The sequence below is a fragment of the Ursus arctos genome, unplaced genomic scaffold (genome assembly GCF_023065955.2).
Source record: "Ursus arctos isolate Adak ecotype North America unplaced genomic scaffold, UrsArc2.0 scaffold_15, whole genome shotgun sequence".
Classification (NCBI taxonomy): Eukaryota; Metazoa; Chordata; class Mammalia; order Carnivora; family Ursidae; genus Ursus; species Ursus arctos.
In genome coordinates, this window is record NW_026622819.1 from 29,984,991 (window position 1) to 30,011,920 (window position 26,930).

Genomic DNA, 26,930 nt, shown 5'->3' on the forward strand with positions numbered 1-26,930 from the left:
TAAGAACACATGTTCATTAGTTATTTTAACTAAACAAATATTTATTCAGCACTCACATGTTAGTAGGCAGAGGGCTTAAGCTCTTATTTGGTAGCAAGATATCATGGGGTATTAGAGGCTTTCAATTAGAATTCACAAAATCGAACGCCTGGAAGGGCACACAGTTAACAGAAATGCACAATGTAGGCCACAAGCAAGGTAATAGCTCCTCAGCTGCTCTAACACTTTCTAGTTACTGCCTTTATACCTCAAACAAGCACAGTAAAGTGAAACACGGTGGTGGCTACCTATGACAGGTGTGTTTTCAACCCCTGCTCTAAACCTTGATCATCATCAATAAAAGAAAGCTGTCAATCAGATATTGGTATTAATAGATTCTTGTGTATAGGTTATGAAGTACTTTTAATGTAAAGATATTGCTATTAACAGATTGTATTATATGGATTGTGGATATTAAGTACTTTAAATGTAAAGAACATCAGTCTGGTACGGGATTAAAGTGGAGGAAAAATAAACTGTAGATAAATATTTGGGGATATTGCTTATTTGTGGTAAAGGAGAATCATGTAAAGCAATTTTCTAGAAGAAGAAAGTGAACACCTAGTCAAACTTGCCATAAGGATCTACACTTGCCATTGTCCAATGCCTTTTTAAAATGACATTCGAGGGCTTCAGAGGGGAGGGGAATGGGGGAATGGAATAGGCTGGTGATGGGTAGTAAGGAGGGCACGTATTGCATGGTGCACTGGGTGTTATATGCAACTAATGAATCATCGAACTTTACATCAAAAAAAAAATTAAATTGACTCTTAAAAAAAAATAAAACGACATTGGTTCTATTCCAATCTTCTGCCTACTTTTTCCTTAACCAGCTATTCTGATAAATCATGGATGGAGATCCCATCCATAGCAACCCATACAGTATCAACATTTCTAAAAAGCACCATCTAAGAAAAGCAAGAGTGGGCTTGTTTTTTAACACCCAGCCAAAAATCTGAAGATTGAGAGAAAACCTGCATTTTTTACTTAAGGAGGTTATTTAGTAGAGTGGTTAGAAGCACGCATTTTCTTTGAACTCAGACTGACATTGCTCCAAATTTCTACTCTACATTCTTGTGTAATCTTGGAGAAGTTACTTAGCCTCTGTAAATTCCCATTTCTTCATCTGTGAAATGATGAAAACACTTTCTACGTATATATGTAAAGTTCCTAGCATGTCATAAGTAGTCAGTAAAATATGGTGGTGGTGAAAATGGTGGTGGTGATGATAATGGTGGTGATGATTATGATAATGGTGATGGTAGTGATGATGGTGGAGGTGATGATGGTGCTGATGGTGCTGATGGTGATGATGGTGGTGGTGATGATTGTGATAATGGTAGTGGTGGTAGTGGCAGTGATGGTGATGGTGGAAGAGATGATCCTAATGTTAACCTGAAGAATGCTTCGAAATTTTTAAAAGGCAGTGAAAATTTTTTTCAAATGAACTCCCAAGGGAAAAACCACTGTAGAAACAGATAAACAATAGCTGCTTAAGGATATAGGGGTATGAGAGCAGCCTGCTCAGCCATCCCTTCTCCCTCCATCTGCCCACATTAGTGGCCCCAGCAGTTTACCATGCAACTCCAGCATTCAGCCAAGAACAGTTTGAAAATCTACAGCAAGAGATTGACAAAGAAATGGGAAGATAATCTTTGCTTACTTTAGATCTAAGGGAGGTTTAATGTTTCTGGGAGGTAGACTTGGGACTGGCGGTTGTGTTGGATGAGATGCTGGCAATGGCGGTTGGCTGGCTGGATGGGATGGTGGAGGTGGTGGTAGGGAAGTAGTTGAGTAAGACGTTTGGCCTTTGCTGATACCTAAGAAGCAGAGCAAAAAATACCATGAATTAAGATAAATCTTCAAAACATAAGAGCTGGCTATTCCAAATTTGCAGAAATGAGGATCTCAAATATAAAAATGTAAGAAATGCATCCTAAGTTAAATTAATGCTTTAAAGAGTATAATATTCTAAGTACCATAGAACATGACATTTTTAATGTTCTATTTTTTTGGATTTATTGAGGTATAATTGACAAATAAAACTATAAAATAGTTAAATTGTATAACACGATGATTATATATATATATATATATATATATATATATATATATATATATATATATTTAAAGTTTTTCCTTCCATTGAGTTAATCAACACATCCATCCATATCATCTATTTATCTTTTTGAGGGGTAGAAGGTGAGAACACTTAAGTTCTAGTAGTCTCTCAACACTCACGTTCTAGCTCTGTTATACAATACAGTGTTAACTATAGTCACCACGTTTTACTTTAGATCCTCAGACCTCATCCATCTTATAACTGAAAGTTTGTACCCTTTGATCAACCTCTTCCTATTTTCTTCACTCTAGCCCCTGACAACCGTCTTTCTACTCTCTGTTTCTGAGTTTGACTTTTTTGTTGTTTTTTAGATTATACATATCATTGAATCACACATTTTTTGTCTTTGTCTGGCTTTCTGGCTTATTTCACTAGCATAATGACCTCAGGTTCATCCATATTGTAAAAAATGACATGATCTCATTCTTTTTTAAGGCTAAATAATATACCATTTTATATATCTACTACATTTTATTTAACCACTCATCTGTTGATGGACACTTAGGTTGTATCCATTCCTTGGCTGTTGTGAATAATACTGCTATAAATATGGGAGTAGAGATATCTCTTTGAATAATTATTTTGTTGCTTTTAGATATATACACAGAGGTGGGACTGCTGGATTCTATGGTAGTTCTACTTTTAATTTATTGAGGAAAGTCTGTACTGTTTTCCACGGTGGCTGTGCCAGTTTACATCCCCAACAGTGTATACAAGTGTTCCCTCTTCTCATCTTCCTGGCGTTTGCTATCTCTTGTCTTTTTGAAAATAGACATCCTAACATGTGTGAGGTGATAGCTCATTGGCCTTTTGATTTGCATTTCCATGACGATTAGTAATGTTGATAAACATTCTTTTTTTAAAGATAGATAAGTTCTTTAATTACCACTATAAAAGGGATTTCTCTTACCTTGTTAAGAAAAACCTCAACAATTGTTAAATCTAGGTGTAGAGTATATGGGTGGAAAATTGCATAATAAAAGATAAAAACGAATAAAAAAGAATTTCTCTTACTTTTTCTAAGCTTTTGTAAACCATAGTTTTAATATTCCAGATTTTGTGAAGAAGTCTACATCAACTTTAATGCCACATTCTTTATGATTTTAAAAATATAGATGATGCTTCATTGGACTCATTATTTTAGACCCAAGAAGTGTAGTTTTTGTGTCTGCTCTCATAGGTAACACATTCTTACTTGTTTTCATGACTTCCTTGAACCATTAATGAGATATTGTTTTAGGTATGATTGCTAAACATTGAAGTGTATTAAACAACCTCACAAATAAATCACATATATAGTAGAAATTATAATATAAAGATAAGCAAAACTAAATAAATATGAATCACCCATAATCCCATCACCCAGCAATAGCTACTGAATTACATGTTAGTGCAAACATACTTTTACAGCAGGGGAGTAAAATGGAAGCATTTGCTATTTTGTTACCAGTATTTTAATTTTTCTCAATATCATATGTATTATTCTGGGTTAATCTGATTACAATATAATTTTAAGTAATGGGACAATTTTTCTTTGGACAGCTCTACCATGATTTAAAAAAAACCACTAAGGCTCTAATATTGGATATTTGTATTAATTCCTTTCTTTTTTGCTGTAATAAGAAATATCTTAGTCTTTGCAAATATTTAAAGTTTTTTCTTAGAATGAATTCCATTAAGTGGAAATGCTGGGTCAAACAACATCTTTTAAGACTTTTGATACAAAATATCAAATTGTCTTCCAGAGAGACATTAACTGACAGTTCCATTGGTTAGTGTATGAGAATGATTTTCACATATTTTTGCCAACATCGGCATTATTATGTTTTGAATTTTTCACATTATGGAAAAAATTCTGCCTTTTGTTTTAATTTGGTTTTTATCAAAATATCAATATCAAATACCAAAAACTTCCAGCATTTTAGATGTTTCTTTTGCGTTTACCTTTATATATATACACACACACATATACATATAGCTACTGCTTGAAAAAATTACTGATTTTCTATTTGGTAGATGTAGATTTTTGCCCTCTTCCCCTTCCTTGTCCAATGTAGGAAAAGCGTAACTTTTTTTTGGATTAAATCCATGTTCGGTGTTTTCATTATCATGACTTGGTAAGTATTATTTTTTGTTGAATCAAGCAGTGTACTTTGATTACATTTCCTTTATCATTCAACTTACTGTTTTCCTGGAGTTAATAACTGTCTTATTTTCTCGTTTGCAAAGATTTTTCTTTGGAACTTTTACTTCCCACAATTTCCAACAGTGCTGTAAAATGTCTTTAAACATTTTCTACGAAACCAAACCTGTCAGATAATGAATCGGTTCCAGTATACCATCTCTGTCCACATGCTCTAATGCGACCTGGTTGCTTTTAAGGTCTGCCACACATCTGACGTTCTGAGATTTCTTTTTGCTGGCATCAGGGCTCTGATATATTGAGCGAATGGATTGTGATAAAGCATCCAAGATCTGGAGCCAAAGTGCCTGAGTTTAAATCCTGCCTCCACCACTTACCTGCTGGGTGACTTGGAAAAATCACTTCTGGTTTCATCTGGAAAATGAAGATCATAATAGTGCCACCTCATAGGATTGTGGTGAGGACTTTAGTCTTAACACATGTAAAACACTGAGGACAGTACCTGGCATAGTGTAAGTTGAACATTTTATTTTTTTATTCAACAAATACTTATTGAATGCTTACTATATGTGTCAAGCTCTGTTCTAGGCACTAGGATACAATAGAGAAAAAACACACACATTTCTGCTCTTATGGGTTTGGGGAGATAGATAAAAACTAAAAACATATAGGTAAAATACATATAAATTGTGAGAAGTGCTATAAATTGTGGAAAGACTATGTAATGGTATACTGTTGGCGTCTCTTCCCTACTCTGCATTCAGTGACCTCACTATGGTAGCTTGAAGTTGGGCATGATGGGAGTATTTAGCTCCTGGAAATAGACAAGAACTACAAATTTCAGTTTTATTGTTTCGTTGATTGTTAGATTTAAGAAGGTGGTGGAGAAAATGCTTATAATGCAGATTAAATTTAGAAGTGTGTAGTTTCTGTAACTACTACATGGTGAATGGCATAAAACATTCAGGAACTATTTTCCAGTATCTGAAAGCTATTATACAGGTCAGCAAAAGAGTCACTCACATCATTGGCAAATGAGTGAAGTTCTGGCATATATCTTTGTTGTTTTACTTTCCTCTTGTTAATATAAATGAAAATAGCAGTCGACATTCAGGTTGGAACTACAGTTATTCCTTAATTGTAACCATAGGTTGGCTACAGGTACAAGAAATTGGCAAAAATCAACAACTGGCTCTGGAATGTTCAATAAAGAGCATTGTTTGGCTTATTCTCATTTATATATTCCATGCTATGTGTCTTTTACGTCTATAAAATTTATTACATGTTTGGATACATACAGAATGCACATACACAAAGTTTGTCTTAGAGAACTAGTTCAAAATTCACCAGCATGCACCTGCTTATACCTAAAAAATTCATAGGTTCTTTTGGCTATCCAATGAAGTGAATGTCTCTGTAGCCCCTGGCTTTGCGCTGACCTTTCTGATTTTATACATTATGCATTGGAATTGTGTATGTTGTCTAGTTTCCCTAAATATGAAGTTTGTTTTTCTTGTCCTCCTAATTTGGGGGCAATTTTTTTTTAGAAGAAAAGGGGATGCACTCTTGAAAAAACATTTTGTCTTAATTTTACATGTTTCTGAGCACCACTGAGGTCAAATTTTTCATTTTCATAACTATGTTTCATTTTAATTGCATTATCTATTTAAATCCTTTGCCTGTTTTTAAAAGAGTATTTGCCTTTTCATAGTGGCTAATAGAACATCTTTATTAAGGGTATTCATCTTTTGGCCATTCACATGGACAAACCGAATGTAGTAACTTTGGCTTCTGCTTCTGGCTGTTCATACCAAAAAAACCCTCCAACAACGAAAAGGAGAACAAAAAACCCCAAAACAAACCAAAAAACAAAACAAGACAAAAACCATACCATGCCTCAACAAATAAAACCCAAAACCTTCAGAACCTTTGAAGGAAGTAAGGACTTTACTGAAAGTTATCTTAAAGGGTCAGTGACAGGGTTTAAAATGATATATACAAAAAGCTTTTTAATTCCTTCTAGATAGTTCTGCCTCTCTCCAAAGTTTTCATTTTGGTAATTATTAAAAATATTACCTCTCTCAGGTAGACAAACAGTAGGAGACTCTTAATCACAGGAAACAAACTGAGGGTTGCTGGAGGGGAGGTGGGGGGGATGAGGTAACTAACTGGGTGATGGGCATTAAGGAGGGCGTGGGATGTAATGAGCACTGGGTGTTACCTCTGAAACCAATAATACATTATATGTTAATTAATTGAATTTAAATAAACAAATGAAACAACAGCAACAACAAGATTACCCTCTGGCTTCATGTTCTCTTCTTCCTATTCCAGTCCTCTTACTAGTATGGAGTTTTAAAATGTGCTCAGACCGCGCAGGGCTGACTTGTGGGGTACCTGCCGGGGCAATGCCCACAGGAATTGCTTATGTTCTCTTTTGGCAGCTATTGTTTGGCGGCGGGGGGGGGGGGGGGTTAGGTAGGGAGAATTAGTTTCCCCACAAATCTGATAAATAAAATTTCCCAACTGATTATATTTATGTTAGAAATGTCTTTCCCCTTTCATTTTTGTCATCAAAAAGTTAAACTTCTTAGATATATAAGACTTACCACTTTTTCTCTAATTCAGTGAGTAAATTCTTTTATATACAGTTTCTATCACTAGAGTTAAGTTTGGGAATGCCTTCTCTACCTTGAGAACAGATTATTATTATTATTATTATTATTTAAAGATTTTACTTATTTATTTGACACACAGAAAGAGAGAGAGAGCACATGAAGGAGGAGTGGTTGGCAGAGGGAGAAGGAGAAGCAGACTCCCCACTGAGCAAGGAGCTCGATCCCAGGACCCTGGGATCATGACCTGAGCTGAAAGCAGACACTTAACTGACTGAGCCACCCAGGCTCCCCCATTATTATTATTTTTAAAAGATTTTATTTTCAAGTAATTTCCACACCCAATGTGTGGGAGCCCACAACCCCGAGATCAAGAGTTGCACGCTCCACTGACTGAGCCAGCCAGGCGCCCTCAGAGCACATAATTATTAACCTTACATTTTTTTCTACTTCTTTTTTTGTTTGTTTTTTTTTTGTTTTGTTTGTTTTTTTAAAGATTTTATTTATTTATTTGACAGAGAGAGACAGCCAGTGAGAGAGGGAAAAAAAGCAGGGGGAGTGGGAGAGAAAGAAGCAGACTCCCAGCAGAGCATGGAGCCTGATGCAGGGCTCGATCCCAGGACCCTGGGATCACACCCTGAGCTGAAGGCAGATGCTTAACGATCTGAGCCACCTAGGTGCCCCTCTGCTTCTTTTTGGACTCATTTTTTTTTTTTTTTTACATTTAACTCTTTGAAATGATTAATAATTTGTTTTGGAGTTAGGTGTGACTGTGATCTAGTTTTATGGTTTTTGTTGCTGTTGTTATTGTTCTTAGATCATTTATTAGGCATCTCCGCACCATTAATCTAAGGAGCTATTACTTACTGACTTGAAATGCCTCTGTTATCACAGAATACGCATTAAAAATCCTAGCGAATTTGACAGATGAAAATGACATCCTATTTTAATTTATAAATAATACGGTTTGATAGATTCCTAAATGATTTGAAAGCTGTACTCACAGGAAGTGAGCCACCATGAGTGGAAATTAATAAGCTGTTGTCTAAACAGAAGAAAAATGTTTATTATCCACCAGTGGATGATAAAGATCCATCCATCTTTTCATGGAAAAGATTTTGACAAGCCAGGGGAATTACCGTATGAAAGTGATCAAAGACCTGGAGGTGAGAAATTACAGACATGTTTTGGGGAATGATGAACTGGAAACACTTAAAACTGACTCACCCCAAAACCCAGGTAATACTTTTTCATGTTTACATGGGCACATGAGCTTCCTGACGGGGCATCTGTGGTGGGTCCCTGCTGTTCTGTTTGCCTGGCATCCATTCTTCTTTCCTTAGTTATAATAACTTGAGCTACTCAGAAAGGGGGGTGCTTGCTTTCCCACTGGACTTGGAACTCCGAGGAGCCCCCCTCCCCCCGGCATTGCCAGCATCTGTCTCACCACCACCAGGAAAGGGTTTGCCTGAGGATGCAGCAGAGCTGGGGAAAGCACAGCTGAGAGACAGAGGGGGACTGATTGGATTTTTCTAAAAATTACCTTTGGAAAATTGTCAGAGATCATTTGAAAGGCATAATGCAGCACTAAACTAATTGTTCAAGCGTTCTGTTCCTCATCAAGCTTGGAACACATACACTAAGGTCTTCCTATGTTACAAGAGTATTGAGCAGTGAAACATTTTCCTTTGCAAAATCTGCGGTCACTTTCAAATACTACAAGGGATATATTTGCATGTATGCAAAATCATTCTAAGGAAAAGCATCTTAGTTTTTCAGAAAAAAAAAAAAACACAACCCAGGTGATTTACCTTAATGTAATATGATAGGCTTTAAAATCTCAATCTGGACTTTATAAAGTATGCTAAAATATAATTAATAATATTGGAATTGTCAAAAACAAAAATCTAGCTTGTTGTGATGGAAAGAAGAGGGAGGATATTGAATTATAATAAAATAAGTAAAGAATAAACAGAAACATTAAATCTATAGGAAATTTCTGGGATTAATGATAACAATGTTAAGCAATCCTTTTTTTTTTTTTCCTGCCAGGCATCATTCTAGGCATTTTACATATTTAATCTTATTTAATCTTTAGACTAACCCTCTGGGGTTTATGTTCTTATTTAGTTTCCATTCGATAGTGAAGAAAATATCCACACTCATAGAGTTTGTAAGCAATAGAAACTCATCTGTGGCTGAGTTTGAGCCCTAGTCAATCCTCATGATGTCTATGCCCTTTCTGCTCTGTTCCGCTGCTCCTCAAGGAAAGAACATGGACATTATTGGTAAGTTCCAACGTACGCCTTAACACACTTTCCAAAGATCTGAGTGTAAGTCTAGCTTTTCTGATTGATACCTTTCCTCTTAGTGTGATTTTGTACAATGATTTTCAGTTTCATGTAGAGCAGAAATATCTCTGGAGACTGTAAAGTAATTCTGAAACATATACTCACATATATGGGTGTTTTAGATGTTAAATTTGTAATTTATATCAGAATTTGATTTGGGAAACCAGATAGTAGGAAAGTAGACATTCAAGAGCTAGTGGAAAACAAGCCCTTGAAGGTGGATGACTGACACAGGCTAGCAAGGAAAAAAGACTCAAGAAATGGAATTGAGGAATTTGAAATGCAGTCATCAAAGGACTTAGAAGATAGGAAATAAATAAAGGAAAAATACAAGTTTGGAGTTTAGTGGGCATCAAAAATTAAGGATTTAAATTGAGAGACGACACCCCAAACTGATCTACCATGGGTCTTATCCCCCAAAGTTCAGGAGGTGTTGTGTAGGTGGTCTGTGGCTTTAAAATACTGGCTCTGACAAGACCATTTGGAATTCCTCAAAGAATGGTAGGATTGTGTAGGGGTAGGGGCCTCTCAGTGCACAGAGCTGCACTCCTGGACTGTACAGGACAACTCGGTGGTGGTAAACTAATCAGGGGAATTTGCAACTTACTTCCCATTCCCACTGCAAGTCAAAATCCCAGAACTGTGTTCCTGGACATTGTGACAGTAGTTCAAGGCTTTAAGAAGGAGATACGGGGCATTTTGCTAAAAAGAAGTAGGAGCTTGACTTACATCTTGCTGTAACCTTTGAACTTCCACCAGAGATGTAATAATTTTAATAACAAAATTCTTAATCATAATAAAAAAGGTGACTCTTGGCAAAAATGAGAGAGAACTGACTATTTTTGTATAAGGCAACAGTTCAGACTGGTTACAGGAAAAATGCGGAAGGTTGGGAATGAAAGGGAGAGACACAAAAGCACAAAAACAGCTCTCAAGAATTTGGGAGGTTACCAACATCTGATTCAATTTTCATCATCTTTTTTTCTTTTTTAAGATTTATTTATTTATTTAAGGGGGGAGGGGCACATGGAGGGGAAGTGAGAGTCTCAAGCAGAATCCTAGCTGAGTGTGGAGCCTGATGCAGGGCTCAATCTCAGGACCCTGAGATCATGGCCTGAGTTGAAACCGAGTTGGAGGCTCACCCAACTGTGCCACCCAGGCGCCCTGACAGATTTTCATCTTCTTTAATTTTGGAACCTCAGAAGAGGCCCTGCACAAGTCAAATGCCCCTGCTCAGGCACGCCTGAGTGGGTACCTGATGGATGGGATGCCGGAGCCATTTTCCTAGGAAGAAATCACTAGTTAAGGGCCCTCCATGAGTCAGTGGTGTGCAGGGTTCTCTGGTTCTGTGAAGGGCGGCTCTAGGTTCACTGAAACACAGGCTGCCCAAGGATCTAAACTCTCCAAACAAAAGGAACAGAATTGAGGGGGAAGAAAAAAAGGGGTGGGGAGAAGATGTGGGGATTTCTAACTTTGGTTTTCTTGGGATGTCTCGAACTGGGCCAGACGTTAGAAAACTTTGATTTTACTGCCAGCTCTATCACTAAAGAGCTTCTTGTCTTCAGCAAATCAGTTAACTAACCTCCTCGAGGTTTTGTTTTTCCATCTGCCCTGCATGGTAGTAATATGATCCCAACTACTTCACAAGTGTAAGGATTAGATGAGCTGATATGCGTGAAGGCATTTTGAAAAGTCCAAAGTGTTGTATAAACATAATAAATGATCCCATAAAGATGAGGGGTGTCGCAAATAAAATCGTCGCTAAGTTATCCTGACTTAAAATATTTTGAAACCATTTATAAAGTTCGACGTTTATTTTTCGGGAATTATTCCATGCCTGCCCCAGAATTTAGCCATTGAAATGGCAACTTGGAATAGAGACTTTTCTTTTCTTTTCCTTGGGCCTGGGAAGGCACATAGCTATTACCCATCCAAAGGGAAAAGAAGCTCTAGCAGCTGCTTGGCATTTCCAGAGTCCCAGACTGGTGAACACTGCACAAGGAAATTTGTACAGCAATCTAGGTGCACACTTAACAGAAACCCTAGCGGCTGCACGGCCGTGCACATTCATTTACACCTAACTGAACATGAACTTTCTCAGGACCAAGTATCACTGTGATCTGATCACGTTTACCATAATGGTTGTTTCAAAACTCCCCACATTCCTGGACTTCACCCATGCCTTCCTCTTGCCCCACACATAACTTTATTTTTTGTTTTACTAAGAACAGGGAGAGCACTCCACTTGACCTCCCTGCTTAGCCTTCGTTCTAAGTTATTAAAACCTCCCTATCTCTAGCTCGCCCTCCTTTTCTTTGCCCCTGATTCTCGGGAAAAGTGTCAATCTTCCTTACTCGTAATAACTGGCATGCTTGGTTCTTTGCGGCGTCGGCTTCCTTATAGACCCTGCTCTATTAACTACTAACTCCTTCACCTGCATCAAGCAAAATCATTTCTTAAGCACTTACTATGTGTTTCACCTTTCAAGAGCATGCTTTACTTTAAACAAGGTTAATCTTCTCCACTCTATAAAGAGACACAACAATATCCTTTCTAACCCTTGTCCCTATTCTATTACCAGCTGCTTTTCCTCCTTCCCTCTACAGCCAAACTTCTTAGAACAAAAGTCTACATTGGCCATGTCTGTATCTTTATTTTGCTTGGGTGGCTTCATGGCAGAGCAGAGAATGAAGAGGTTTTGGGAGGTGTGGGTTTGAGTTCAGACTCCAGCACACTTATGATAACCTTCACTTGCTTATTACTCAATTTGGGGCCTTAAGTAAGTTGCTTGATTTCTCCAAGTCTTTGTTCTCTCATCTGTGAAGTGGTCATACACACCTGCCTTGTAAAAACACCTGACCACGCTGTAACGCTCACGACCCTTCTTAGCTATTACTTGAGCTGACTGAATCATGGGTACACTGCAGTCTACCCACCTCAACTGTAAACAAAACAAAACACCTTTTCCCCAAACCAATCATGCCTAGTCCTGGTTCTGTTAGACTATCTTAGAACGGGTAAAGAATCAGGAAGTTTAACTTTACATCCTTAGAATCATCCCATTAGGTACCCAAGCAAACAAACATTACTTTCACTTTCCTGATTCCTAAACACGCCCGCGATGATTTTCAACATGGGAAGAGGAATGGTTTGGTAGAAGGAATAGGTGTGCTGGGGTCATTCAGACTTGGGTTCGACCACCGATCCCAACCAGCACTAGCTGTGGCACACGGGGGACCTTATTTCGCTTCTTTGGGTTTCTATTCTTTGCCTGTTGTGTCGAGACTCCGGATTCCTAACTTGCAGGATGGCTGTGAGAATGAGAAATAGCATGTGGGCCTGCCCAGCATATAGCAGGTATTACGAATGGTGAATGATCCTTGAGTCTGCAACTGTTGTGTCTCTTCTCTATGGGACAGGCTCTGATTAAACGTCTGAGGGCTCATCTGTTTCCATCTGTGTAGAGGGAATTGGATAATCATACTCTAGCAACTTGAAAGAAGTTCTCTAAACTGCCATTTGTGCCTGAAGCCACATGCTAATTGCTGCGTCTCTGACCGTTCTGTGGAAAGCAAGCTTCTGAAGGCCACCTGCCCTTTTAAATGTGGTGTGGTTGCACTGCCCTTCCACAGTATTCACACCCTTGCAACCTAATGCCGTTCAGAGAGCTCTCCATTCGCACACGGAGCAGTTACAGCTGGTTTCTTACACTAACTTTATTTTCTTTAAAATTCTCAAAGTTAATTAATCAATCTATTAATCTATTTATCTATTTATTTTCTTCCTGGTTACACAGTAAACTTCTGAGGATGGGTGTCCGCTGTCAGTATCTGTGTGTACCCAACACTTGACCTCTGTTGTACAGAGTAGGGTATTTACCGTTTTACTGATTTGGACTTTCTTTTCCTTAACTCTTTTTCCTTTAGAAAAAAAAAACAACTTAAGACAGTTTATTGTAAAATAATTATATACATGGTAAATCATTTAGGAAAATGCAAGAAGGAATATTGAAAAAAAAATCTCACAGTCTAGTTTCCATCTCTCAGTCCCCACCCCAAACATGACTGTTACCAGCCTTTCAAGAACTGTACATCTTTCAAGAAATATTCCATTTTTTTTACACAAATGGGACCGTGATACACATATTATTCTGTATTTTGCTTTCTTGATTAAAAAAAAAGATTGTTCTGGGGCGCCTGGGTGGCACAGCGGTTAAGCGTCTGCCTTTGGCTCAGGGTGTGATCCCAGCGTTATGGGATCGAGCCCCACATCAGGCTCCTCCGCTATGAGCCTGCTTCTTCATCTCCCACTCCCCCTGCTGTGTTCCCTCTCTCGCTGGCTGCCTCTATCTCTGTTGAATAAATAAATAAAATCTTAAAAAAAAAAGATTGTTCTATATTGGGGCAAATAAAGCAATAAATTTCTTTTTTCATAGTGTGGAGCACTTCATGGATTAGATTTACCATAATTTATTTGACCAGCCTCATTACTGATGGAAATTTTGGTTATTAAAAAAAACTTTATTGAGATATAATTCAATAGATATACTAAAGTGTACAATTCAATGGTATTCATACTTTACAGTTGTGCAAGCATCATCATAACCTAATTTTAGAACATATGAATCACTGCAAAAATAAACGCTCTATCTATTAACAGTCACTCCCTATCCCTGCCTTCCTCCCCCTGCCGTAGGCAGCCAATAATCTGTTTCTGGTTTCTGTAGATTTGTCTATTCTGGCCATTTTGCATTAATAGAATCATATAATATGTGGTCTTTTGTAACTGGTTTCTTTCACTAAATTGTATTTGCAGTTCAATCATGTTGTAGCAGGTATCAATACTTTATTCTTTTTCATAGCTGAATTAAAATCCACTGCATGGATACCACATCTATTTATCTATTCACCAGATGGTGGACATTTGAGCTGTTTCCACTTTTTAGCTATTATAAATAATGCTGGTATGAACATTCATGTACAAGTCTTTTGTAGACATATGTTTTCATTTCTCTTGGATATATGCCCAGAGTAGAATTTTTTGACCATCTGAGGGACTCTAGGTTGCTTTTCTTTTTAGATATTTTTGGATTATTAGACAGTCACTATTACAAAATCATTCTTGTACTTTGCACACAAGTGTAAATACATTGATAATATCAATTTTTAGAAAGTGGAATTTACTAGTCAAAAAGATGAAACATTAAAACAGTTTGGTAAATAATGTTATTTAGTACGTATTACCAATTCATTTGTCTTCTAGCTCAAGATGAGAATACCTGTTTTACCATAACCTCACTAACATTGTGCATTATCATACTTTTTTAGCCTTTAACAATTCTGGTGGGTAAAAAAATGATATGACATTTTAATTTGCATTTCTATGTTTATAAGTGAGGTTAAAAATCTTTTCATATGCTTATATGACATTCTATTTGTGTGTGTGTGTGTGTGTATGTGTGTGTGTGTCTCCTATATACAGAATATTAGAGGTATATCTAGCATTCAATCTAATTAAATCATTGAAAAAAGTGAACATCATCTCTTTTATGATTGGTATTTGCTCTGATATAGAATATCATTTACAATATAGGCATATAAGTAGATATTGCCATTTACGTCAAATTATCTTAAAATTTTTCAGAAGATCCCCAGCAGCTTTCAAAGGTAGGACTTGAAACTTCTGGGTCACAGTCTTAGAACACCTAGTTTTACGGAATTTTTCCTTGCCCTAATTCAAAGTCATCTGTTCTTATCTTCAAAGGATTTGTAAACCCATAGTGGATGGGAAATTTTGAAAACCAATGTAGTTGAAAACAAAGCACTGTTACCGTATTAGTAAGAAACACTTTACTTTGAAAGCAAGCTGCCAAGAAAATGTTGGCCGGCTTAGAATAGTCCATCGAAATGGAAAGAAAAGTAATACTGAAACATCAGTGTTTACAAAGATAATTAAAGCAGAAATTAGGATGAAGGTGAAGAGGTAGAGATCAAAACAATTTAATGATCAATTAGAGAAAAATAAGTAAAGAAAGGCTTCACTATCTTAAACTTCTCTGTGTCAGACCTAACTTTAACATTCAGGGTCTCCGAATATTTTTTTTATTCTTTAAAAGTTCACCCCTCCCAGTCACTTTGTTTACTACTCATTTGCTGTCTATATAATCGTTCATATAATGATATGTAATTATATATTAAATGTCAAATGTATCAAATATAATTTGTTCTTATAAATGACTTTATTTTCAATTCATAAAATCACATGAAATTCAAATTATTAGGCAGTAATTTGATGGAAGATTGCTGACTTTTGAATCTTTCCTTTTTGTAAAGAATGTAAAATATGATTTTAAAAGGAAAAAGTCAGTATACAAGAAACATTTTTTTTGTCAGATGCTCTTAATTTACCAAGTGCCTCTTGCTCTGAGACAGAACATATCTGGGCAGAAGACAATAACCGTTATTTCTTTTTTTCAAATACCAAAAGTTGTTTTAAAAGTATACTAATATATGGAAGCAAAGAAAGTACTAGAACTCAAATTTTAGAAACACTCACATATGAACTGGTTTATATGCTGAAGGAATAGTGAATGTTCTTCCCTATGATTTTAAAATAAAATCAATATAACCCAGAAATATGACATCCATGAGCAGGGAAGGAATAAATATTGATGCCGCAGAGACAATATCACAGCTTTAGAATATGAGCAAATAGAGGAATAATTAAAGCAGGTGATTTAAACTCAGCTGTCACTGGAAGCCAGGCAAGAACATGCTTTCGTACACTGAACTGGAAATGTGACTGTGGTCAGCAAGAGACTTGTGTCCTCTCTCAATGGGGTGGCTAGTGAGGGGTTCTAGCCTGTTGTAAATATGTGAAGAACAAATCTAGATTTTTCTAGAAAATCTTCCAATTTTTGAATGTTGGCAACTAGGTAAGCAAAACAAAGTAAATAAATAAAACAGGGGCGCCTGAGTGGCTCCGTTGGTTAAGCATCTGGCTCTTGGTTTCCACTTGGGTTGTGATCTTAGGGTTCTGGGATTGACCTCCTCAATCCCTTGGGATTCTTTCCCTCTTCTTCTTCCTCCCCCTCTGCCCCTCCCCTGCAAAGAAATATATAAAATCTTAAAAAAAAAAATAAAATAAAACAAAAATTCAAAAAAACTCTGCACACCAAACCAACCATAGTTATAGGCTATATTAACTTGTGAAAATCACCTTTTTTAAGTTAAGAAATAGGAAGTGCCATAAAGAAAGTTTTATTAAGGGAAATTGCCTGGTCATAGTCTCATCCAGGAAGACAGTTTTTTCCCCCTGCTAAAGCGATGCGGTTTGGAAAAGGGTAAATTAGACCATCAGACCAGGTAGAGAGTCATATGAGTTCAGGAAAGAGGATCAGAACTGCCATGAAAGAAGGTAAATCTTCCCTGTAGTGCTTGGACAGAACAGGTGTTCTGGCGAAACGTCGACTGTTTCGAAGAGAGACAAAAGTGACTGCAAGCCAGTGTCACTATAAGAAGCACACCTGTGTAGACAGACGGGTGTACACAGAAAGTTTTCAGTTCAGTTAACGTTTGCCTCTTCCATGACCATGACTATTATTGTCATTGCTATTTTTGGAGTCCAGACATAGCACAAAAGCATCAGATGATAAATGAAGACCTAGACAAGAGAGAGACATAGAAGACCCAGAAGAGAAAAAATATGTAAAAGCCATAGAGAAGCTCCTACTGGGAGTGTGACGTTATGCCGCGTTCTCCTTCTTCCTTCTTAAAAAAATAAGCGTTTTTTTGTTTTTTTTTACACAAACAATATATTAAACACGTCTGGGAAAAGTTTTATGACACAGGTAAAGTAAAATTTCACATGACTTCTCACCCCCATTCTTCTCCCCTTCCCAGGGGCAACCATTGTTTCTCTTTGCAGGAAGTTTTCTGTGCCTTTGCTCACCTATGAATGTATGCATAGAAATATCTAATTAAAACCCCAAATATTCCTGTACTCTGAATATCACATTACGTATCCTGGGCCTATGTCATTCTGTGTAACTGTGACAGTGTGTTGTGTGATGGGATAGTGCATGGTTTGTTTTGTCTTTTCCTCCTTGACTATGAACAAGGCAGCAGTGAGCAGCCACGTACAGGCTTCTTTGTTTATATGTGGTGGTAGTCTTCTAAAATAGATGTCTAAAAGTAGACTTGCTGAGACAGAAGCACTTGCACATTTTATGTTCACATACGTTCTGTCAGATTGTCCTTCCGTGGGGCTGTCTCACCATGGACTAGATGAAGTTCTGTCTCCTCATAACCTCTCTACCACTGGACATTTTAGCCATTTTTTAATTTTGCCAACACAATCACTTCATCTTTCTGATCCTCTGCTTAATCTGAAAAATGATAAAAATCCTACTTCGTGATAATTTTATGATAATTATGTTAGTTAACAAAAGTGCCTATCACAAGCACCTAGCTCATAGTAGATACTCCGTTTAATGTTCATTCCCTTTTCTTATTACAGATTTGAGAGGGAAAATGTAGTTAAATTAGGTGTATTTGTACAACTTCCTTATGGTGTAATAAATCTTTGCAATTAGCAGCATGTGTTTAATCATTGAGTAAATCCATTTTTTTAGCCCATATTCATACTCTGTTTTTGCATATTCTATTTTTAATTAAAGTGCTCTAATTAGAATATTTCTTTAAAGTTTAGCATTGCTATAGTTTTATGTTCTGTTTTCTAATTCAATTTCCCCACTAGATTTCTTTTTCCAGTTACTGTGAAACCTTTGTTTTTATGGTTATTGTGACACTGTTTGGATTTCACTTGTTAACTTTTCATTAGTCTAAGGCAAATAAAGGTGTACTGTAGCCATAATTAATGTAAATGAAAGCCTATATTAATTATTTTTTAGTTTTTCATTTGAATAAAAACACAATTAAAAATTGTGTATAGAAAATTTAAGGATCTCTAAGAATGTCCAAAGACCTCAGATTGAAATACACTGTCCTGACTGTCCACAGCTCAGCCAGTTTTACCAGTTGGACATACAGACTTCTCCCCCTCATTGATCTCAACTGTATGGTTTGCTTAATGGTTTTAACCAGTCAAACAATATGTACCAAGTTTTATGGTTCCGAAATCTAATTAATAAATTCCGGCACTAAACTATATAATTAAATTAAAATCATACTATTACATTTGCACTGTGCATCTTATCTTGTAGGAAGTCCAAATGTAATAATAAATTGGTCAAATTAATAAGTTAACATCTAATGAATAAATATTTAGCAATCACTCATACTGATCCCTCTTTGTTTTTTCTAACTCCCTACACCCGATATACGAACAATTCTTATCAATGCTACATCTGAAACATTTTCCAAATTTAGTTATGTCTCTTCCACTATACCATGTTGGTCCAAATCACATTGTTCCTCACCTTAAAGCCTACTAGCCAGTTTTTCAACTTCTTTTTTATTTGCCTACATTTTATTCTCCTCACAGCAAAAAGAAGTCCAAAAATGTAAACCAGATTGTAACACTCTTGTTCCTAATGACTCCAATTTTAATGGCTTCCTATCACAAATTCCAAACTATGACCTCCTAAGACCTATGGGATTTGGTCAGTGCCTATTATTCCAGCCCATTTCCCCTTTACCTGTGGTATTCCAGCCCACGCCATGTCTTTCTATTTCTTTAACCACATCAAGCTGTTTCTTGCCTAAGGAATTTGCACTGGCCTGGTCTCTGCCCAGACATTCCTATCTTCTATCACTGTATGGTTGGACACCATAATACAAGTTTTAGTGCACAGTAGTATAATTGAATGTCACAGGGCACTGAACAGGAAGGATGACAGTAAAATATAAGCAGAAGTCATATAATTAGTAGAAAGAATAACATTTAATATCAGTATTGGAACTGTAATAAAAGGTCATCCAATAGAGAAATTCATTGGGTCTAAAATGAATTAAACTTAAAATCAGTGACTTGGTCAAGAGAAAGGACATCTTTGGCAGTAAGAGAGCAGGACCAGTTGGGAGTATAGGACCAAGACCAAGGATTATGAATAGATAAGAATTAGACTAGTCAAAGTTCAGCGAGAAATGTCAGCCATGGAGGAGACAAGAATCTAAACTAGTCAATGAAGAGTGTCAGTCAAGACCATGCACTTTGGAGTCCGTTTTGAAGTTGAATCCCTCTAAACTTGTAGATAACTTCTGCCCTTATCCATTGACTGATCTTTGTGCTTGATTGCAATGTGCCTATATCTATCTATATCTATATATATCTGATAGTTAATTGTTTTTATATACTCTGTGGACAGTGAAGCAAGACAGTGCTGGTAGCCCAGTGAGAAATTGTACATAAAATGGTGACATTAGATCCAGATAATAATGGCTTGCTAAATGCATATTTTACAGCCATGAAAGGTTGGAGTTTCAGTGTCATGAAGCTGGGAGGAAGGATAAGAGACTTGATAAGCCCCCACCTTGGGGTTTCCATATGTGCCAGGATTTCACCTCAAACAAGCAACATATGATGGACATCAACCCAAAGTTATCTTTAAGAACTGGGGAGATAGGGGCACCTGGGTAGCTCAGTCAGTTAAGCATCTGCCTTTGGCTCAGGTCATGATCCTGGGGTCCTGGGATCGAGCCCCACGTCATGCTCCCTGTGTGACGAGGATTCTGCTTCTCTCTCTCTCCCTCTGCTCCTCCCAACTGCTCATGCTCTCTCTTTCTCAAATAAATAAGTAAAAAATCTTAAAGAAAAAGAAAAAAGAACTGGGGAGACAGGAGAAGCTATACCTGCCTAAAATCTCCCAGACTGATTTCTTCTGGTATGCTTTGCTAAAACTGCATTACTTATACTTATCTTGGCAAACTTCGACACCTACAAATTGTGTCATAGTGTTCATTTTGACCAAACCTCCAATGTAGTTTTTTGCAGGACTACAATAAAGGGGCACACTTAACTCAGATTGTTGGTAACACCTTTTTGGAGGGCCTATAGTTGCTTTAGAAAACCAGAACTATATATATATAAAGAATCCCTGGTAAGTTAGAGAAGTCTAACTGGGATAACATTAAACAGAAAGAATGCAAGTTAATTACTTAGTGACAAAAAAATTGGTACATGATGGGGAAAGATCAACTATGTACAGCAATCATAGAAAGATGTTTAGGGTACCCTTGTATCATAGCTGAAACATCAGTAAATTCTATAGCGTATTTATTTTAAAAGCTAAAGTGATATTTGATAGCTCAGAATCTTCAACTGAAATATGACTCCTAGTTCCTGGAAAGAATCATATTTTAGGATCTTATTAAATTGTCAGAATTCAACTGCTCAGACATTTGTTATTAGGCTGCCTATTGAACTGAGATCTATGGCAGTAGTTTTCACAATTTAGGGTTCATAAAGATCACTTGGGTGCTTATTTAACGAATAGTTTCTAGAAACCCATCCTTAGAGATTCTGATTCAGTGGTTTTGGAAGGAATTCAGAGGTTTGTTTTCTTGCTTAGAAACTCAGGGAGTTCTGATGCGTGTGGCCTATAGCCCACATTTTGAGAAACTGATTTTTTTTTTCTTCTCCTTTAAATGAAATAAATTGTGAAACTCAAGTCAGCTAATGCTGAAATTACTGATCTGGTAAAAGGTTTAAAGTATAAAAAGATGTCTTAGGTAGATTGCTTTAAAGAATGTTTAAAAATAACCTGAAGATAGCATTTATCCATTTTCTTCTGTAGTATAGGATTGTAGTTTTCGAATTATAGGCCCAGTACCAATAGCATCAGCATCACCTGAGAACTTATTAGAAATTCAACTTCTCAGGCCCCATCCCAGATCTATTGAATTAGAGACTCTGGGGCTGGGGACCAGCAATCTGTGTTTTAATAAGTCATTCAGGTCATTCCAACATACACTAAAGTTTGAGAATCACTGGTGTAGAAATGGTGCTAGACCTTGTCATATTCAAAGGTCAACATAAAAATGTAGAAGACTGTGAAGAGACTGGTAACTTTAAGTAGTCATTGCACTACTTAAGGTGTGCAACTTGTTGCCCGAAGTGTGATATTATCACAACCTCTCTTTCTTCAGTCTTAAAATGCAAGTTGTTTATTTTTGACCCTCCATATTACTGCATCAGCGACTAGCTGATTGAACTGAGATCTATGGCAGTAGTAGAATCCTATTTTCCTTATTCAAGCCTTATATTTTTCTACCATCCCAGGAAACCAAAAATAGTGCCCTCCAGCTCTTATTATCTCCCAGTCTCATTTGTTTGAAAACCCAAAAAAGATAAAAGCTAAACATCTTCCTTTGCAAGTTTTTTTCAGCATCTCAATGGTGAAATAACTGGAAAAAAAATACATGCTACTGTCTAAGATGAAAAGAGAAGCTAAGGAGAAATTAGGCAACGCAGAAAATCAACAACCAGTATACTAAGTGCAAACATACGCAGGCAGAACTCTTCCCCCCAACAGAAAGATTTCCCCAGGTGTTTTGTTTTATTTTGTTTTTACGAAGAGGAGTACCTTAAGATTCCCCAAGAGTCATGGCTATGCGTTTGCCTGCTCACCCATGTGTGTACTGAGATGGTTCTGGGGTGAGCAAGATTAATCATTAACTTCCTGGGCGGAAGGGGAATTGTTGATAGTCAAATCTCTGAGCTGGCGAAAGGAAAAGGGGACCTGGGGTGGGAAAAGAGAACAGAGAGGAGATTCACCCAGGCAGACTCTACATTGACTGGTCAGCCTTTACAGAGAATCCAAGAAAACATCAAAGAAAGGACCCAGTTGGTGGAGCAGGGAGTACGTTAACAGCATGTGGGTTAGCCATCTATGCGACAGGGTTCCGGGAAGACTCCAGTGGATGCATGAGCCTAACAGAAGCCATAGCTGGGCTGGATTGAATCAAGACTGTTTGGAGATGAAAATGGTTGACACGGGCTGGAGTGTGGGGGTGCCGGATGGTTGTAACTAGCTGGGGGCTTCTTTTGACCTCAGTGGGAAAAAAACCCTGCCTTCTTCTGGAGAAGAAGAGAAGAATGACCAAAGTTTGCTGTGAAAGTGTATGGAATTGCTGCTCTATAACTCCAAAGTGCGCTCAACTGTTAGGGCGCCTTTTTGTGTGGCTTTCTTGCCATAGGATGTTTCTAAGATGTATAAAACTGCAGACTTATGACTGCCCACTGCTCCTCCTGGCCAGTCTTGGTTCCGAGTGGCTGTACCAGCTTCCAAGGAAGCATTTGGAATTGGGGTGGGGGAGGAGGGTTGCTGCAATGGCTTTTCAGTGGCTAGAAGTCAAACAGGCAAAAATTCCTGCACTAAGCAAGACAGTTGTGTTCAATGAGGAATAGTGTGTCTCAGATGGCCAGTGGCCTTTCTGACAATCAAAGAGCTTGCTTTATGTATGAGTGAGATCCAGAGGTTACATGCTCCAGAGGCAGGTGCAGAGCACGGATCAGCTCTCTCTAAATACAGCAGTGCAGCGTCCCTTCCACTAGAGCTCATTCTGCTGCCCCACAGTGGCCTGTTCACAACTGTCATCTTGTATGCAGAGAATCCCAAGTCACGTTTATATCCACCTAAGAACAGCATGATCTGAAAGGCATGGTGCTTCGACTCCACCCAACAACATCCACCAAATCCATATTTTCACACGACGGAACGTTTAAGAACTCGCTGCTTTGGATGATCATATGATTAGTCTTCCTTTGGCACCAATTATCACGAGCGGCTTGACTTTAAAAGTGCCCATCTTTCAAAAGATAAATGCTGCTTATCTCTTGAGACAATCATAAATGGTGGGAAGAGAAACAAAGATAAAAACATCGGGGTTTTTCAGAAATGAGGCTTTTTGTTAAAAGAAATTTAAAAATAGCAACATGATTTCTTGATTTTCTTATTTAAGTCATTTCACGTGCTAGTCATTTCGGTTGGCCTCCCAAACCCATTGTAACTGAGATGGTGTAGGCAGACTGGGTGGTTATAATCTCAATTAGGCATTAGGCACCCACGGAGGAAAGCAGTTATCCTCACTCTCATATATACAGTATTTCTGACATTGCAACACGTGGACTCTGTCTCAGGAAATTTGCCCTGGTAATACTGGAATAGAACTTTTTGACAGCTGTCATTATTTCTAGGCATTCATGGTCCACACTCACTACTTCAAAACCATCACCCTGAATTTAGTAACATTACACAGCGGCCCATACATAGGCCAGGGCCTAGACACCTATCTGGTTTCCTGGGGGCTGTGGCTAACCTCTAGAGCTGATTGTTTTTTTGCTGTCTTCTTACTACAATGCCCCTGCTCTCCGGAGATGTTTCTATTTCCTGGGAATTAACAGCCAGAAGAACTTTATAACCTACTTCTTCCTTCAATTTCACGGATCTATAGAGCTGGAAGGTCCCTTCGGGGTGGTCTAATTTACCCTTCCCATTTTGCAAACGAGAAGGTGGTCAAAGAAATTTCTTGTCCAATATCCCCCGAGTTGATAGAGTTGGGCCCCAGATGGAATCTCTCAACGTTAACCACAACTACATTGTCCCATCTACTAACCATGGGCTGATGAGATTCACTACAAATGCTCCAACCGCTGGTTGGTATAGAATCAGGGAATTATTTCAAATGCAAAACCATTTTAACCCCAGCAAGTTTTTCAAGCTTTGCAATTATTTCACTGCCAACTTTTGAACCTTAAACTATATATGTAAAAGGGTGCCACCCAAATCCCCAACACTCTTCATCATCTCCCTCACGTTCTCGGGGTTGTACGTGCATGTGTGCGTACTTTCCGAGATAAGAAGCCTTGCAGCTCTGGCTCTGAACAACAAAGTGGCTGAAGCTGTTAGAAGCTGCAAGAATGCCCACTTCCTACTTGACTGGTGACATATTTTTGCAAAGCTGTTCTCACTCAGCTTCCCCATCTCAAGCAAATTAAGATTTAGAACAATGACTTCAAGTTCCGTTTTATGCTGTTTCTGCTCTGTATAGTAAAATAACTTTTCTCACAAACACAAAATATTTTTTTTCATGGGTGAATTTGAATTGTAAGTATTAGCTGTCACTCTGCATTTATCTCATACAGAATTTCCTCCAAAATTAGGTCCCAGGAACATTGGTCCTGCCGAACTACTTGGAGAGAAACAAAAAAGTTGTGTGGTCAAATATGATTTGGAAATTGCCACAAACTATATGCTCATTTTGGATACTCTTAATGCCCAGTAATGTATTAGAGACCTTACAGTAAATTATGAATTGAACTTTGCTAGACCCGGGAGTTCCCAAACATACTTGAATTACTTTTTCCCTATAACATTATTAACATCCCGGAGAACTCAAAGTAGATGGGCAATTCCGAGATAGCATCTAACCTTTTTATTGAGCTTGTTCCGTGTGCCTCATGGGGTTCCAAGCACTTTATGGCAGTGAAATTTTTCTAAGGCTCAAAGATCAGAGTACCTATTCAGATGCTGTAGTCAAAAGGCTCAGGTCCAAATCTTTTAATATATTGCAATAATTTTCTGATAGGTACCTGAAAATTTTTTCAGAATCTTGGGAAATCCCTTATTGTAGGAAACATGTCATCTTGTGGAACACATAGAACACTTGCTGGGTTTTAAAATCTTCTTCCTAGTCCTGACTCTCAGTGGGTTGGGGTACAGAAAAGTTTGCAAGTTGTTTCCAATGGAAATGTAGGCTAAACACTGGTTTCCACATTAGCAAACAAGAGTCTTCTTAGCTCAAAACAGTAACAACAGATAATCTTTGTAGAGTGCTTTCTAGATGCCTGGCACTAAAAGCTCAGCTTCTGGAAGAATTCACGTAATTCCTCAGAGACTGCAGAAGGTAGGTAGCATTATTGTTCTCATCTGTAGGAGAGGAAGCAAGCAAATTCTGAACTTGCCCCAAGACTGACAGCTACCGAGGGCTTGAGATGGGAACGAAATGCAACCAGCTTTGCTCCAGAGCAGAGACAGCTAGCTGACCACCCTGCCCCAGCCCCCATGTCATAGCCCGACAGCAGGATTGGTTTGCATTCCTGTGGAGGAGTAAGAAACATGGGGTAGAGTAAAAAAAAGGGGGAAAAGGGGATTCTTTTTCATTTCTAGAGGACAGGGAAGAGTATGCAGGGTTTATCTTTCCAGTAACTTTTTACTTCCCACGCTTCTTTGGCCAATACTCTTAAGTTACAGAAAACTGTGCTTTGGCACTGCCTTTGGCACTTCTGTCCAGACCTTTGCACCTGCTCCTGGGCCATTCTCCTGGGCCTCTCTCCTCTTCCCTCACTGGCCAGGGTGATGCCTACTCTTGGGGCTCAGTTTAGGCATCAGTTCCAACAGGTAGCCTTCTCCTCAGACACCCCAGGAGTCCCTAAGTCTCCTACCGCCGGGACTTGTGCTTTCCCTACCTTAGCACTTACCAGGGCAGTACAGGTGCCCACTGACTTGCTCCTCTTATGGGACAAGCAGGATCCTCTGTTGGATCCCTAGGGTCTAGTCTGGCACCTAGCACATGCTTGGTGCTTGATGATGATTTGTTACGATCTGCAAGCACACCATTCCCCAATGGGTCACCATGTCCAAAATAATGATTCCCCACCTACAGTTACCTCTTCCTCCTGCATAAACAGGACCATTCTATTAAACCCTATCATGCAGCTGGAAGAAAGAAGGAGGGATGTGTTTCTACTCAAGCTTTGCCTCTCTTGTCCTACTCCATTTTCCTTTGCCTCTTCACTCCTTCCAGGCCTTCTGCTAACACTTCATTCCTGTTTCAGTCCTCTCATCCTCATGTATGGTGGGGGCATTGTTGGCAGCAACACTGTGAAGAGCATATGGAGGTTGGGTGTTGACTAAGACTTTAAGGGAAGTCCCTATCGTGACACTGACCAGTCCCAGGAAGATGATGTGGGCAGAATTCTCACCACAACTATGGTTGTATGGCCAGCAGTTCTGACCCTTTGGGGAAGAGCACATGACATAGAGAAGCAGAGATGCTATAGAAACGGACACTATTGCTGCTGCTGTCTCCATGAAGTAGCAACTGCTGGCAGGTGTTACCCACTGAAGTCTGGTCTGCCCAATACTGAGTGCGGCAGGGGCAGAAGGCAACGGGAGAGAATGCCTTCTACCTTCTACCTCTCCTGCCTCTGCTCTGATCACGTTCTAATTATGTGTGATAAACTCTCATGCTGATGCCATCTCATAAGCCATCTTATAAGGTTATATTACTCTATATTTACAATGTTTAGTAACTATATCATCAGCATAAAATCGAAGAGATTACATAAGTGGTTATTTTTCTATATGTTTTTGAAACAGAATTTTAGATATTGGCTTACTCAGTTACTCATGTATTCAACCAGTGCTTGCTAAGCACATAGTACAAAGGCTTTCTGCTGGGTGTAAGGGGGCTTGAGAATTGAGTAGGGCAGGGTCCTTGCTTTCATGGAACTCATGATACACAAGGGTTCAGGTGCAGAAATGACTAACACCATATAGAATGTAACTGGTATGATATTGCAGGAAACGCTAATTCAGTTTTGGAGATGTGACTGAAGTACCAGCAGGTCATTAGATCAGCACTGTTCCGTAGAATGTTCTGGAATGATGGAAATGTTTAGTATCTGTGTTGTCATGT

At 38.2% G+C, this 26,930-nt stretch overlaps 1 protein-coding gene across 3 annotated transcripts in view; it reads right to left on the minus strand.

The window, feature by feature from the left end:
• Positions 1–26,930, minus strand: part of FYB1 (FYN binding protein 1) — a 153,644-nt gene that overhangs the window by 47,278 nt on the left and 79,436 nt on the right. For all 3 annotated transcript variants that reach the window (XM_057312215.1, XM_026506862.4, XM_057312216.1), the window contains exon 3: positions 1,703–1,859. In XM_057312215.1, the coding sequence (XP_057168198.1) occupies positions 1,703–1,859 (157 nt within the window). The remainder of the gene's footprint in view (positions 1–1,702; positions 1,860–26,930) is intronic.